The sequence below is a fragment of the Haemaphysalis longicornis genome, unplaced genomic scaffold (assembly GCF_048455015.1).
Source record: "Haemaphysalis longicornis isolate Haplotype H1 unplaced genomic scaffold, Haemaphysalis longicornis Haplotype H1 scaffold_9, whole genome shotgun sequence".
Classification (NCBI taxonomy): Eukaryota; Metazoa; Arthropoda; class Arachnida; order Ixodida; family Ixodidae; genus Haemaphysalis; species Haemaphysalis longicornis.
The window spans coordinates 110,860,386-110,876,771 of record NW_027526460.1 but is presented as its reverse complement, the minus strand read 5'-3'; the positions used below and the strand labels follow the sequence as shown (position 1 = coordinate 110,876,771).

At 48.7% G+C, this 16,386-nt stretch overlaps 1 protein-coding gene across 1 annotated transcript; it reads left to right on the top strand.

Annotated features, from left to right (window-relative positions):
- The first annotated feature begins 1,535 nt into the window (after nucleotides 1-1,535).
- Nucleotides 1,536-6,838, top strand: LOC144153356 (neprilysin-1-like). Its single transcript, XM_077685007.1, has 3 exons — nucleotides 1,536-1,635; nucleotides 2,221-2,593; nucleotides 4,993-6,838. The coding sequence occupies exons 1-3, from the start codon at nucleotides 1,536-1,538 to the stop codon at nucleotides 6,836-6,838; spliced, it is 2,319 nt and encodes a 772-aa protein (XP_077541133.1).
- Nucleotides 6,839-16,386: the final 9,548 nt, after the last annotated feature.

Genomic DNA, 16,386 nt, shown 5'->3' with positions numbered 1-16,386 from the left:
CCTCACGGGGTCTGTTTACTGAACGCTGCCGTTTATTCTGGATATGGAGGCTCAGAGCCACCCAGCGGCGGTGGGCGGCGTGTCATATGTATTTTCAAAAGAATGTTTAAATTAACAAATACAATTTAAATTTATACAAATAATTGTGTTAAAAGGTTTGCAACAAGTAAATAAACGTTTCAGCAGTTACAGTAGCTCCTAGGCATGCAGTTCACAGAACTGGGACACATATCAATATTGTTTTCTAAATTAAAATTATTTCTGCCAGGTATTTTTATAAATTGGTTGTTGTTACCTGGCTATATAAAACGATGACGTTCACATGAGCTACAGTAAATAAAGCCCGCTTATATCGAACACGAATATATCGAATTATTGCCTATATCGAACCCTTGTAAAATTCTGGTAAATATACATGCATTTAAAACTTTTTATATCGAACGTGATTTTGCTCACAATGAATATATCGAACTCTCCCGCGCTGGATTTTTCTCTCTCCTTCGTCATGCGGCAGGCTTTCCCGCAGTACATCGGCGCGCAGCGGTGGCGCGGGTGTCGCTTGCTACTCCCGCGCGAGCTCGGGCTAGTACACTGTCACGGCCGCTGGATGAAAGGCGCACCTTGCGTGCGCTCTCATCCAGCGGCATCCCGCGCTGCGGGCAGCGGTGTCACCGAACTTCAGGTCCACGCCTCTCGCTGCGCGCACTTGCTCGGTTAGCTGGGTTCGCAGTTATTCACTTGTATCCATGCTTGTCTCCGCTCTGTCGAAGACGCCGAGGACTCCGTACCGCTTCCGAGTACGAGGGAAGCCATCGCTGCCGTGGCTCTGCTACGGCGATACTGCAGTGTCATTAAGGTCAGCGGTCTTGTGCTGGTCGACTGTTTAGATACCGTGGAGCAAGCAGTCACCAGCAACGCGTTCTGCTCCAAGAAGCAGGCTATATTCACGCAGTTCTTCCGCCCCAATAAATTATAGTTTTCTTTCTGAGAAAGTGTCGTATAGATAGGGAACTGCAGGGTGGTAAGAGCTCGGCGTTAGCTCGTGACTCTGTCGCCAAGATTGCTCTCACAGAAGTTTTTTTTTTTCGCTTCACTTTCTATATAGAATTTTTGCTATATCGAACTATTTTACAATACTCGCGCTGTTCGATATAAGCGGGCTTTACTGTATAAGACATGCACGCGACAAAAATCGGTGGCCGTCCCTTTACGATCAGCGCAAAAAAAAAAAAAAAAAAACGATGGGGGGAAACGGACAGGACAGGGCATTAGAGTCGGCAGGGTGTTGTCTGGAGCCTTTGTATTGTAGGGGGAGAGGGGGATTGCGGGATGAAGGGGCAATTGTGCTGGTGTGGCTTGGCGGGAGCGGCAAGTTGCCCCCTTCCCCCTCCCCCTGCTGACGCCCATGGGACAGGATTAATGACGTTTGTTCATCTCGGCTCTTCGCGAAGCCAAGCTGAGCGCTCACTATACCCCTACGTTTGACGCAACCTTTTTTTTTTTCATTCTAGGAGCCCGCGCCGCCCTGACAAGCGATGGACCACAGGACTTCCAACAAGCCCTTTTCCTACCTGCAGCCCACCTTGAAAATGCCGAGCCCCTATGTCGAGCAAGCCCTCTTCCCCAACAGCCCACGTTCTCCAGAAAAAAACAGGGTGACGTTCTATAACGAGAGCGCCGAGGACGCGGCAGCCACTCCGAGCGAGCCTTCAGTAGGAAAAACTAAGGCGGATGCTTCCCCTGAATCGTCTCTAGCAGCGAAGACTTCGGCTGAAAAGGCACCGATTCGGACACGAGCGCCTGCCATGGCTCCGGCTACGGTGGCCAGCGGCGCAAAGACTACTTCACCCAAGGCGGCTGTACGGGCTTTAGGTCCAACAACCAGGAGCGCAAATTTGTTCTCGTACATAGATAACCCGTTGCTTTTAGAGTGTTCATCGTTTATGACAGCGGAGGAAGAAGTAGACGGTTATTCGCCAATCGGGAGGCAAACGGCGGAAGATGAGGTCGCGCTGACCAAAGATTCACAGGGGACCACCGGCATTTCAGGGGAGGGGGCCATAACCAGCGGGGTTTACTACGCAATAACCGGAGCCGTGGGCACGTTGAAAAAGTTAAACTTAAAGACCATTAGCGTCCGAGGCGCCGTGGCCACCGTTTTCTCGACGCTTCTCGTTTGCCTCGTCGTAACCCTTGCGACCGGATGGACCTCTGGAACAGGCAGCGACCACGACATTGGTGGGAGCTCCGCAAAGGCAGCCCTGCCGGTAGGCGGTGGCAGGAAGGCCATGGTGGAGACAAGTGGTGAGGCTGTGCTTACTACGGCTGGGCCGGAGACTTCGAAGCAGTCCTTCACCTTGGTGGACTACGAAGAGACCAAGGCGCCGGGCGGTGACCCAGCGAACCCTCCGCCATTCGAGTGCGACACCGAGGCCTGCCAGTGGCAGCGCCGACTGGTCGACGATAAGCTGGACCTCACGTCGGACCCATGCGTGGACTTCTACTCGTACGTCTGCTCACCTGCCTGGGAACTGAGCGGAGACCTGCCGTACAGGACCGCGGGGAAGGTGTTCTTGATCAAGGAGGTCACGAGGTACGTTTGCATGACTGCAGGGTACAGGTGCGGCTCAAGGGAGAAATTCTTGGTCGGACCACATCTGTTCGGTAAACGGGCATTCTCAAAGAAGGGATGTTTAAAAGCGAAACGTAAAGAACCGTGGATGTAGAAGTCTAGGGGGAAAAGTGGGGAGTACCTTGTTTATCTCAGCGTTACTAGTGTCAGTACAGTCAGAGACTTTCATAGCATTGAAGAACTCTGGTTCAGTCTTGAAGTGGGTATCGTCGGTAACGAAAGATCTTCCCTAGGTAACGGGAGCGCTAGAGCAAATTCAGTTAGTGCTAGAGCAAATTCAGCTTGGCTTACAGGGACTATGAAGGTAACGAAAAATCAAAAGATTGCGTCATCGGAACAACTCATGCCAGTGTTACCCCAACCTCAATCAAATAAGTTCTGTGAAGAGGAAAACTGGAGGGAGGCTGCTACTTACCAGCTACTTTCGCGCGCTGAAATTGTGACGCTATGGTGTGCTGTTGCCAAATGAACAAGAGATAGAAATGGTTTTGTCAGCGTACAGCTGCAACACATATTGTTTCGAATAAAGTGGGAATTCCATCTTGATGGGCCTAGCCACCTGATATTTTTTTGTTGCTGGACTGCGTCCGCGGGCGAAGGTTAGCAAGCTTGTCCTGTTGAACGTTTGTTGGTAAATGTGACGCAACAGAAATGGACCAGATTATGCAGCTCGGACTACCGGCGCATCACACGGAGCATGCTGAGCAGGTGACAAAGCGCCTTCGTGGTAACGACAAAAAACAACCAGTAGAGGGGCACATTGCGAGGGGTGTGCAGAAGATTTGACGCCTTAATTTGGAAAATATCCGAGGGTAGAATTCCATACAGATAAAAACATCCGCTAAAACCCAAGAAACAGCAGTGACGACTTGTCCGGCCGGAGACGACAAACGCGCCTGTCTCGTTGACGTGCGGCCCCTAGAATATGATCGCGCTGTTCGCAGAGAAACCAGTAGAGAGTTATAGCAGATGGGAAAAACGATTCCGGTACGGTACGCGGTACCCGTTACCGGACAGTACCAGGAAGGCTTGTTTTAAGAGTTAAAGCAGACCATAATTAACGGACATGCTACCGTGTATGGGAGCGACTTTGGTTGCACGTCGTTTCGAAATTCGTCGGGAGTTTGTGGCGTTTCCTGTGCTGAAATATTAGTTTTCAGTTCTCATAAGCGCTGAAGGCTGTATTAAAAAAACATTCAATGCCCCCACGGAGATTCGGACTAGTGACTGCGTGAACATAAAGTGGGATTTTACCTCTCCTGCATTTCGACAGATGGCGCCAGCAGCTCAAGCTGGGTTGTCAGTACATACGGCTGGCTGCTTCTAGTTTTTCGTGTTATTTGAAAGTCCCTCGCACTGATACCGCCTGTTCCTCACTTGCCGATTTGCAGACGGGCCCCATGTTGCTGTTAAGTTATGTACCGCCTGTTCCTCACTTGCCGATTTGCAGACGGGCCCCATGTTGCTGTTAAGTTATGTAGCCGGATCGCCTCTATTTAACCTAAAAGAAGCTATCGTACATGCGTCGCTCGACGACACAAGCCACGGCAGTTGGGTTGGGACCACGGTGCTTCGCTTGCTGCTTGAGCTGTCAGAATCGCGCGGATTTCACTTGTTGCCACCTCTTTTTCTTAAACGATCTCATATCTACAATCCGTTCGACTAGGCGTAAGCCAAGCGTACGTCTACCAAACTCTTCCAAAGCGGCCGTCCGCTTTGGAACGACGGACACGGTACGTCTCGGTACCGTCCGGCCAAGTCGCTCCGGTTTACGGTAGGGTTCTGCGTATGCTAGGTGGCGTCCAGACGATATACATTACCGTACCGGAACCGTTTTTCCGATCTGCTATAACTGTCTAGTATCTCGATCACCACCAAAAACTCTATCTCGGGTTCTTCGCGCAGTTTTTGGTGACACTGAAATCAATTCTGAATGGTTAGAATAATGTAGAAGGCAACATAAATAAGGCCACATGTACATGCTATTTAAATTTCGGGCATGGCTTCGACTCTCTTATGCCGCGAATCGCAAATGAAATCATCAGTATATATGTATAAACGGAGAATGGCAAACCAGGAAGGTGTTTGGACAACTGAAAACAAAACAAAACTGAACAAAGGTTCAGTTCTCATCCGTTTGCTCAACATCGAACTAGCCCCACTGCTGATCTAACATTGCTTATGTTGCTGTTCCGAATAAACGTTTATTTCAGAAAGCTGTTTCAAATTCTACTGATACCTCCGTAATTCCGCATTAAATTTTTCCACGCTAAGTCCCGCTAGAATTATTCTTCACTAGAGGTCTAGGGAACTACAGACCGAATGTAAAAACTAAAACAGGCGCCGTTGTCTGCTCGTAGGTACCTGCAGGAGCATATGTACGTTCTCCCAGAAGAGGCTGGCTACGGCGATCACAACTTCCTGGACCACTCGAGCCTCCTACTGAGCGCCTGCCTCAACAACACGGCACCCAGAGGCGTCGACCAATGGGACGGCGTCCGGGCCATACTGCGGATGGTCGGTCTCGACGACTGGCCCTACATGGAGCCGCCACTCCCGCCACCTGGGCAGTCATTCCGACTTGATTCGGTGCTCAAGCTAGTAGACCTGCAACTGGCCATCTTCCCCATCGTTCATGTCTCCCTTCGGAAGTCTCACGAAAGTGGTCCGTATGACCTTTACGTTGACTCGCCGAGGAACTTCCTGTTCGTGCAGTACGAGCTGCAGAAAGACAACGAGTCTCTGCCTTACAAGGAAATAGTTCGGCAGACGCTGGTCCTCTGGAAAACCCTGCCTGATAGTAATTCCATGGCCGAAGACATCGTACTCTTCGAGGCGCAACTCCTGGGCGCGTCGGAACCCTTTGTTAAATCTCCTTGGGCGAAGAACGCCGTCTACGCAACGAAGACATTCCCACGTTTGCCCAAGTTTAACGTGGCCGAGTATCTATTACACCTTCGCAAGAGCTCCGAGGAGACTGTGGTCCTGAACCCGGCCTATCTCAGCAAGCTCTCGACCATCCTGCGGAAGCAGACGCCTCGGACCATCCTCAACTTCGTGGGTTTCCTGGTAGTCGTTCAGGTTGCTCCCCTACTGCCTTACGAATCGATTCCTCGTGACGTCATCCGTGTGGGCTACCCAAGTTTCCAGCATCACGTAGATGCGCGGACGCAGAGCTGCTTCCACATGGTGAGCAGGCTGTTCCCCCACGGCGTCCGGTGGGTCTTGCGAGACATTCTCGCGAAGACCACTGACCTCGACTTCCAGTGGACCTCGACCGCCCAAAAGATGGTCTCCTCTCTGGAGCACACATTCCGCAGTGGCTCCACTTGGATGCACATCGATGATGTTACGGGTGCCATTGCGCGGCTGAAGTCCCTGCACGTGGGCTATCTTGCCGGCCAGGAAGCCGAAGAGGACATACAACACTACTACGCATCCGTCAGCGCCACCTACCAACCAAACGCGCTGGTTCGCTACTACGGCAGGCTGCTGGCGGCGAGCCTGCGGAAGTACTGGGAGTCGAAGAGTGGCGGCGCCAATTACGACGCGCGCTTCACCGGACGCTCCACTGACCTGGAGGCTGCCTGGACGCGGTCCCCGGAGTCGACGCTCAGGGTTTACTTGACATCGAGCAGCGTGGTCGCCGCGTCACTGGTGACGCGGGCCGACTACCCTTCCTCTCTGCTCCCCCTGATGGCAGCCGACGTGACGCAGGCGCTGTTCTCAGCGTCGCTGGACGACCCCCAGTGGTCCGGTTGGACTCAAGACCGCTTCCACGCACTCCAGTACTGCCTCCTGGAGAGGTATAAGCGGGGCGTCAGCAGGGCAAACGCCTCAGCGGCCAATGTGCGCGCATTCCTCGCGGTCATCCTGGCGGACAACGCGGGGATAAAGCCCTTGATGGACGCTTTCCGGCGCTTCTCCCACGGGGCTGTCTTCGTTCCTGGCCGGCGGGCTGACAGGTTGACCATTGAGCGCCTCTTCTTTGTCAATTACGCGGCGGGATTTTGCGTCACAAAGAAAGAAGAGGAACAGACGCGCCAGCGGCTGCGCTTCCGCCTGAACCTGCCACCACGTGTGCGCGTCAACCTCGCGCTCCTGGACTTGAAGGAGTTCCGGGACGCCTTTGGGTGTCCTCACCAGCTGAAGGCGGCGCGATGCCCCGTCTGGAAACAGGAGGAGCCCGTCGCATCTGAAGATTAAGGTAAGGAACTTTAAACAGAACGAAACGCGGCTGCAGCACCTAGTTTTGTGGCAATCGCGAAAGGCACATATGCCGTTGTGTCGAGCTTGTTTGTTTGGGATGCAGACGCATCAGCGACGCGAGGAAGGGCAATGTCACATGCCTCGAAAGTTTTCGTTTGTCTTCGTGCTTTCTTCTATTTTTCTTCAGTTTATTTTTTGCTGGCATACTTCCGGGGTATTTCGTCAGCCATTAAATACTCAATTAGCTTTGGCTTATGAAGGCTGTGACATGGAATGGTGAGGCGTGTTTAGTCGAATGGGGTGAGTTGCCATGCTAGATACGCCCCTAAAGCAGAGTTTAACTGTGCCTGTTTAGTTAAGCAATTAAAGACACATCGTCCCATACGTTGTGGGACCTTGCGCCAGGTGTGTATGAAACGTACGTAGGAGCAGATTGAAACGGAAACGTAGCAAATACGAAACCGAACGCAGAATTTAGATTTTTATTCATGTAGGAGAACGTAATTACATCGTTTCAGCGTCTGCTATGTAAGAAAAACAGTGCTGCCGGCATTTTTAAATAGGCTACGCCAATACTTCAGTTTGAGCGACAAAAATCTCGAAGTTCACGAGTCGAGATGTTAGGCTCTTCCTTCCTCCTGGCCGTGTCCGGACACCGTGGAAGTCGTCCGCTTACTTGTAAAGCGTCAGGTTACTTTGAAAGAAGCAAAGCTCTTGAACGTGTTCCCTATTGACATGTAGTATGTTGATTTTTAGACAACTCAAAGCGCCCAGAATAAAATACAATTTATCAGTAAGTTAAAAGCAATTCAGTTTCTTTTATTTTGATTTTGCTGTGTGATACAAATAGAGCACGCCCTTTTTCGGTGAAGGGGCGTTTAATAGGTTAGGTTTGGGCTATGATCTACTGTGTCCTCAAGGAGGCGCAAGAACCGAACGCTGGGTATGAGCGACGTCCCACTTGCGGTTTTCCTACCTTGGGAGCTCTTATTGTATACCTGCAGTGTATAACACGTTGCATCGTACTTTCGGAAACAATTTTTGAAATATTTTTTATAGTTTTCGAGGCTTTTGTATATTTAGAGGGTTTTCATCCAGTTGTGGGTACACTGCGTTCTTGTCTGTTTGGGGTTATGCGTCCCGTCAGCCTTGCTACTCGCACTGCAAAGCCTGCAGGCTGCCTATCGTACTGTGAGCTCCACTTCAATCAATAATTTTTGCCTGCTCTACGGTGCCGCAGAGACGCCGAGCAGGTGAGGCCAGAAGATGGAGCTGGCACTGACAATCTTTATAGGCGTGTCAGGGCTAAATCACACGAAGAAAGCACGTCTTTCAACTATGACGCCGCAGCTCAATGGAATGGCGGTGGGATAACTGGCTGTAAATGCTGAAACTCCTATGTCATCAAGCGTTCGCTCGAAGATCACTTCGCGCCGCCCCACTGTGCTTAAATCACGTACTTTAATATGATATAGAGTTACGACACTCTGCATAGGACCGTTGTATCAAAAAGTTACCCGCGAGTTTCCGCTTGGTTTCTATTGTGGGGAGGATGATTAGGTCTCCCCTTCACTCTGGGGTGATGGTTGAAGAAAAAGATTGGCCGCTTGTTTCCTTGCTTTCAGTGCAAATGTCGTCGAAAGAGGAAAGTCTTAATCTACTGCCCCTGCCTTGTAACATCTTCTCCCTTCCAATATCACACTGTTTTCCCCTCTCCCTCCACCCGTAATGGATGCATGCAGTGCGGGTTTCCTCCATTAGAATCAATTTTTCCGCGTTCGCGCTGTCCGCGCGCGAAAGTTGTGTTCATTGTTCTTAATTAAAACAGCATGAGAAGGCATATTTTTTCACCTTTTAGTTTATTCTCATATGGCTTGAGCAGCATTTTTGCGGGTTTTAGTTTTTTATTTGCTATCACAAAAATCAATCCGACGCCTATTTCTAGGTAAAAGAACGGTCCTACTGTCAGTTATGTACCTAAGTTTTGCCTGAAATGCGCCTAATATTTTATTTTGCTCCACCAGTTTGAGTTGTTTGGGACGGTTTCGCCTATGTGCACTTCGTGTTGAAGAATTTTTCAGCTTTTGGCCCGGCCGGCAACTGAATCGACTGACATCGGGTTTAGGCAGCCCAAGAATGAGTGTCGCCTTTAAAAATTACGAGGTCACCTGAGCACATATTATCCTGTATTGATTGCGAAAGCGTGGGTGTCCGATTGCTCATTATCATCATCGCCATCATCTTTATTCTTCTCTCGGTTACTATAACTGGGCACATACTTTCGTTCGCCTCCCCAAGTAAGGAGGACTTTTAGCAGGAACGTACTTTGCTACACCCCTAATTGCTACTTCCGTTACCAGCAATTGCTACTTCCGTCACTAGCAACACTAGTAATGTTATCGGTAATCATTGTATGACAGTTTTACCGTTTCTAAAATCAAACAAACGACAATACCGACAGATACTAACAAGCGCAGTCTGTGTTGAGCTACAGCTAAATAATGGTCTTGGATGCGCATTGTCTTCCTGAATATATTCTTTCAAAGGCCTGATGGCCACAAGTCTTACAAGTTCTCGTGGCCACCTATATTTCTTTAAAGCTTGTGCAATGCAAACAAAACCATAGCTGATACTACAGAGGGAGGAACTTCTGATTTAAATTGCAATACCTAGACTTTTTAGGCCAATAGCCTGCTTTACACGTGCAGTATCGTAGGTATACTGCTGAACGTATCAGCTATGTTATTGGGATCGCTGGACGCACCACCATCAGCATGTAACCACTAACATCCTTCTAATTTATTTTTGTTGAGTTGATTCCTTTTTGAGGGTCTGATGCCCAGTTCGAGGTTCCTGGGCAGCAATTGATCGGGCAGATGTCCTCTCTTGGCCAGCTTTACCATCCGCACTAAAGGTTGCCAAACATGAAAGCAGATCTGTCATCGATCCCGGCATTCCCCACGATGAAGTGATAGCCCACTAGTACCGCGAAGGCGCAGATTCAAATTCTGTTGTGACGGATTATTCGTTATACGATGGTGTGTGTCCTCTCAGCTTGTCGCTAAGCCATATCGCATGTTTGAGCCGGTTTCTGGCATGATATATTCCGAAGATGATGCACATTCTGCGCTACCTTGGCTTGTTTGAAAGCGGGTCGGTGAATTTGTAATTGGGGAAATCATGGTTTCAACAAAGAGCTCGAAAAGTAGGTTAAAAAATGAAAGACGCTCACGCTAATTTGTAAGACTTGAAGGTAGCGGAACTGTACGCAACTGTAGCGTTTTTCTTCTTTTTCGCCTCACGGCACCGTTTTACAATGCGCCACAGCTGGATGTTCAACTCCCTCAATCGCAGAAGGTTTTGAAGCCGCCAAGTCCCAAGGGATACCGGCAGACTGATGGGGGGAGGGAGCACCTAACGCCCCCTCTTTGACTGGTGTGTAATAAAGTTTTCACTGACTGACTGCGCCGCACGTGGTCTCGTGGCCTTCTTTCGTGGCGCGGTTATCGCTGGGGCGGCGGCCTCCTCGCTTTCCTCCGCCACGTCTCGCGCACAGATTCCGCGCACGTTTCCTTTCCCTCCTCGTCTATCTCCCCCCTGCAGCCTATCTCTCCCCCTTATCGGGCCGCTGCTCAGTGCCGGGATATTGTGGAAAGGGGTGTGGTTTGACCTCTAACGCTCAAGGGCAAAACTGGTCACCCTTCGAAGACTGCCCTAGGTAGCGGAGTGTAGCTTGGGCTACAAAATTCACCGGGCACTTAAATATGCTTACACGCTTTGAAGGTGAAAGCGTAGCGATTTTCAAAGACTTCTTCATTGCTACATTATGTTTCCGCTTTTATTCGTTTTTGTTTCTTCGTCTTTTGTCGTGGATTTATTCGGCAGCAGACTGCCCACACCTTAAGGGACAGCTTTTACAGAATGAGAGCTTTCTGCGTTCACCTATCACGCGGCACGAACCAGGGTCTTGTTCCTTGTCAGGCAGGGTGCCGTGCTAGCAAAGTAATTACACACTTCGGTTCCTGCTCTGGAGACCCGGGTTGAAATCCCGCATGACCCTAAATGTGGTTTTATTTCTTTTCTCTTCACAGCGGCGGCAATTTTGACACCATTTGTACTAACGACGGCAACGACGGTGGTCACCTGCTACTTTTGATGAGACTATGAAGCTGTGACCTTAATAAACCTGAATAAATATTGAACTTAGGGCAATAAAAAACTTCTGGATGTTACTCGACATGATGAACAATGCAGCATTTATGTCTCTCTCATTCATATGGTCTTTCCACGTCTTATAAACCGATGACCTTCGGCCTCCTCACTCGCATCAACCCGTCTTGTGCTTGCTCTGCTAAGGACGATGATTCATTCGGCCTCCGTGACACCAGCTTCTGCTGGTCGTTTTTCAAGGGAACCTATAGGAGCCTAATATACGTGCGGTGGGAGGGGGAAGGGTGGGGGTGGAAATCTCAAAAACCCCTTCATGCGCATATGATGATGATGATATTTGGATTTTAATGGCGCAAGGCCAGCTAAAGGCAAAGAGCGCCATATGCGCATATGTTTGTCGACGCATGTATGACGCATTACCATAGCGTAACATTATCTATCAACAGACAAACGACTCAGGTACGCCCTGTATTTGAGACATTGTGGCCGAGGGATTATAAGAAATTTAGATTATCTGAGGCTCTTAAAACAACTGTCGAGGCCTTCAAATAGCGAGAGATATTAAAGACGATAGTCTTTCTTTGGCTACTTGAAGTCGAAAATGTTTGTCTGCATGTATGTCTGTTTGTATGTATGTCTGTCTGTATCTCGATTCAGCCACCCGGCCAAAGTGAGACAGAAGCTGCACAATATACCCACAGCCAAAACTAAACATCTAAGTACGGTGAGTGTTCATACTCGCTAACATTGTTGAACAAGAACAAAACATTACCAAATATGAGGAGAAAATCAATACATCAGTGATAATAGCAGTGCTCCTTTAAAATAAATTCATGGATGCTTGATTTTGCGAATGAAACGCTGCATCCACTGCATTAAAAAAATTCACTCCGTCGCCTGCTGTCGCCCGCGCCACTACAGCTTCTTGCGGAATTTTATGAAATCAAACGGCAAGCGTTACGAAAGGTTCCGTTCCACGTTCCGCTTGGAACGAACATGGTGTAGGGCAACGTGGTTTTATAAACGCTTAAGTAGGGCGTCTCGATTCACGCGCGTCTCCGCCGTACGGCAGCGCTAGCATCGAGGCACAAGGCCGGGGATAGTGGAATGCGGTAAATTTAAATTTCCGGTCTTATCTTGAGACGCGTGTTATCGAGCGTGTTATCTTGAAAAGAGCGTGACGGGATATCAACAGCACGAGAGGTGAGCGGGAAATGATGATGATGTTTGGATTTAAAACCACCTACGGGCAAAGAGCGCCAAACAAAATTCCTTTCATGAGAGTGACATGCAAGTAAAAGTGAACGATTACAGTTATGAAGTGAGACACAAACATAAAGTAATGAAGTACGTGTCAAACACAAAGTAATGAAGATGACTGGTGTAAAGGGCGAGGTTGTAAAGATTTATAATAGGAAATGAGATGTAAAAATTTTACGTCGGTAAGAAACTCAAAAACGCGTTTGATTTAAAAACATGGGTTCCTAAGAAGTATGATGGGTGTAGCGGGATGTGTTGTCTGTATATATTTAGGAGATGTTTGTGTCGTGTTGTGTGAAGTGCGTTGCATTTAATGGGTTGGTGGATTACGGATAGGCCCTCTCCACACCCGCTGCACATGGGTCTTGGTGATCCAGTGAGCATATCGGAGTGTGTTACATGCGTGTAGCCTAGCCGTAACTTTGCTAAGGTCACTTCGCTGTGTCTGTTGTGTAAGTCAGTTGTGTATCGTCCCAAGTGTGGCTTTATTATATGTAGTTTGTTGTCTGCATGTTCACTCCTCTGTACTTGCCATGTATTACTCGGGTGTTGTCTGATGAGTAGCTTGAGGTCAGTGTCGGGTACTGTTGTTATGTCAAGAGTGTTTCTGAGTGTAGCAGCAGCAGCCCTTTCATCTGCCAACTCGTTGCCAGTGATCTCAACGTGGCCTGGAACCAAGCAGATGGGAATATTCCGATTTGAGGCATATGCTAACATAGAAGATTTAAAAATGAGATTGATGACAATTTTCGGAAGACCTTTTGGGTTGGTAATGTACGCACGACGCTATGGGAATCTGTTAAAATGCTGGACTTAGCGATATTATGTTCGACAATACGATTTATAACAAGAAATATGCCATATGCTTCCGTCGTAAAAATGCTGAAATTCATATTGATGGCTTTACAAGCATTGAAGTTGGGTCCATGTGCAGCACAACACACCGCAGTGGAAGTTTTCGACGGATCACAAAGAAATTCTGCCGCTCCATATTTCTCCGGGAGATACATAAAATGCAGAAAAATGGCAGTTTTGGGTAGAGTGTTTTTCCCAAATTGTGTAAGAGTCAAATCGCAAGATACAGGACAAAACTGCCATGGGGCTAGAGTTTCAATGACAGATGTTTTGAATGTGTCTAAAAACGAGACAGAAAATTCAGAACCTTCCTCCCTCGCCCTGTGAGAGAAAGGCGTCGAAATTGATGGACGATGTAAAAAGGGTTGAGATGTGGCTGTATCATTCATTATACATATAATGGGATGGTGAGACTTGAACTAAACTTTAAAGGTATATAGTAAATTGACATACTTGCGATGGTACCCTAAGCACCATTTGTCACACTCGACGTACACACTCTGCAAAGGGCTAGTGCGGAAAGCACCGGACGCAAGCCGAACGCCCAAGTGCTGCACTGGGTCAAGCATTTTTAAAGCTGTTTCCCTCCCTAAACCATATACAACACTCCTATAGTCCAAACGGGAGCCTACCAGGCTAGTAAACACCCGCAGCAGTTGTTTGTCAGCACCATATGAGTGATGCGACAGGACCTTGAGAATATTAATTACTTTAAGACATTTTCGTTTTAGCTGTTTTATATGCTGGGTAAGGGATGTGTAGCGTCCGCAAGTAAAACCAATAATCAGTCAATCAGTATTCAACAAAGCAAGACACAGCATTAATAGTACCACGTGGCATGCGTATCGCAGTTGCAATTAAGAATTTAAGAACGCTATCCGACGTGGTAAAGGTGTTTTTTTGTACCCTAAGGTTTTTCGCATGCAACTTTGTGAAGGTCAGATTCTGAAATTGAAACTCCTGCGACCGTTTCAGATTGGCGGGATTACATCGTACGCTCAAAAATGATTTCCGTCTTCATAGTCGCGGTATACGGTTCCTATGTGTAGAAGCCGATAATGGTGCCCTTATGATTAGGTTATGCTTTTAGTCTTGCGCAGGATATGGAGGTCTCGCATGGCTTTATGCAACAGTGATGTTGATGCGAGGCGGTGGCAGCCTCTTAGTGCGGTCTCCTTAAGCATTGCCCGCCTCCTTGGGCGGTCCGTGTTGCAGCCCCGACTGATGTACCAGGCTCAATTCCACCATCTCATAATGACAGGCTGGGATCGCCTCGGAGCCATCAATCGGGATACCATGCGGGCTATTATGGACTTCCCCGAATGACCCAGATACCAGTTCTACAGGATGAGTCCCAAGTCAACACGATTGATGAGCTGGTACAACAACGCCGCTCTGCTGATTCCTGTATAGTTTCGATGATCGGCGGAGCCTCTGCACTAGCCTGATACGCGGGATATGTTGTACCAAGCACAACCGTGAAAGGTGCAGTAATTCCTCCGTGGCAGCGAGTATACAGCTAGCAGACAACAAACCGTCGCCTTGTCAAGCCACGGCCAAGGTCTCTCGCCTCCATGGCACAAACACGCAAACGGCAGTTGCATATGTAAATGCCAGTTGAACAACGGCCAGGTGAACAACGACAAAGTGCATACTGCACTGATCGGCCAACAGCTTTTGGGGGTTGGCGAAACTTGCTCATGTGCGACTAATTTCTTGCCGCCAGCATAACTCGCTGAAATAGCTGCAATATGCAATGGCATGGGCCGCAATACTGCCACCGGCGCACCACAAGGGAACGTAGCGCACCAGAGGAGGTAGCGCTGCGGAGGCTACGCGTTGGAATGGCCCGTAGTGCCTCATGGCCGTCGCAGCACTGCGGCCCATACGGCTCCACCTGCCCATTCTGCGACTCTGCAATATACAGGAAGTGAATGTGCAGCATCTGCTGTGGGCCTGCCCGGAACTGCATTAAGGTTGATTACGAGCCGTAGTGGTCTTGAGGGTATACTTTAGATAGCCAGTAGTTCGGGCAACTGGCCTCCACCGCGGCCGGCCGCCCTGCAGAGCTGCAGGGCATGGGTTCATGGCCAATTTCACCGACAACTCTTGCAGTTTATACAGGAAGCCAACTTTATCGTGTACCTGTGAACTGGTTTATAATTATGCTACACGAAAAACTTTCAAACAAACAAAAAAAAAACCGTGCACCCCTTCATCTAACGACGACGATGGTTGAAGGCGTAACTTATGGATTCTTCGGTTGGCCAATCCACACTGCGAAAATGGGCTACTCTGGAGGTACGCTTCACTTTTATAAAAAACCAACAGCAATAAAACACCAACAGCACCAGTAGGTCTAACGCTTGGGTTTAGGTTGCACGGCGCGAATCGGTACCTACTGCTTGGCGTTCGCTTCGACCATGTGGAAATGGAGCAATCGGATAGACGCCGGTTGCATAACGCGAGGGATCCAGTTCTAATTCCGGCCTCGGGAAGCGATTTTTTCTTTCACTTCAACCATGATCACTCATCATCATCATCAGAGAAAGTTGGCTCTCCTGCAGGGCGTATTGGCGTATAACGGCACCAATGACAACACTTAAGTTTGGCTTTGAAATTCACCCTGTTCATGATCCGAAGCAAATGTTTTGTTTCATTATTCAGTAAAACCAATTCGTTGTGATCCTAAGCAAATGTTTTGTTTCATTATTCAGTGAAAGCAAATCATTGCTGACCGAAGAGGGTAACCATCCAGAGTGAACCCTTTCCACAAAACTACGGTACTCAACTCTCGATTCGCGCATATGTGACGCTTTCTGAGACCAGTCTCTGCTTTGCTGGAACTGGGGAAGTAATCACATTCCACCTTTTATGCGGGATGACACCTGAAGGAGACGCGCCAAATATCTACAAACGACTAGTTTTTCGTCCCTAATGTATTGCGCGCAACTTCGCAGTTAAACTGCTGCGATCAGAAGAGGGCCGAGCGAACGCTGAGCCAGGGACGCACCAGGGTAAATCGAGAGACGAATGACACATGCGGACCTCGTTTCTTACTTCCAACACACATGACGCCCTGGAGAGCTGCACTATGGATTTTATGCGTGGGCACTGGCAATTACGTACTTGCGACTGTTATTTGGTTTCTTTTTACGTCATGTGGAAACAGGCAAGAAGTGCATTTGTCCTGGTTTTGGTACTGGTCCGCCTTTTATTGTAGTAGCAAGTCAGAAGACGGTTTGCCTGAAACGCTCCTT

Coding starts and splice junctions, on each gene's coding strand:
- LOC144153356 (XM_077685007.1), top strand. CDS start 1,536: ATGGACCACAGGACTTCCAACAAGCCCTTTTCCTACCTGCAGCCCACC. Junction 1,636..2,220: donor CCTCTTCCCCAACAGCCCAC/GTTCTCCAGAAA, acceptor CCTCTGGAACAG/GCAGCGACCACGACATTGGT. Junction 2,594..4,992: donor TTGATCAAGGAGGTCACGAG/GTACGTTTGCAT, acceptor GTCTGCTCGTAG/GTACCTGCAGGAGCATATGT.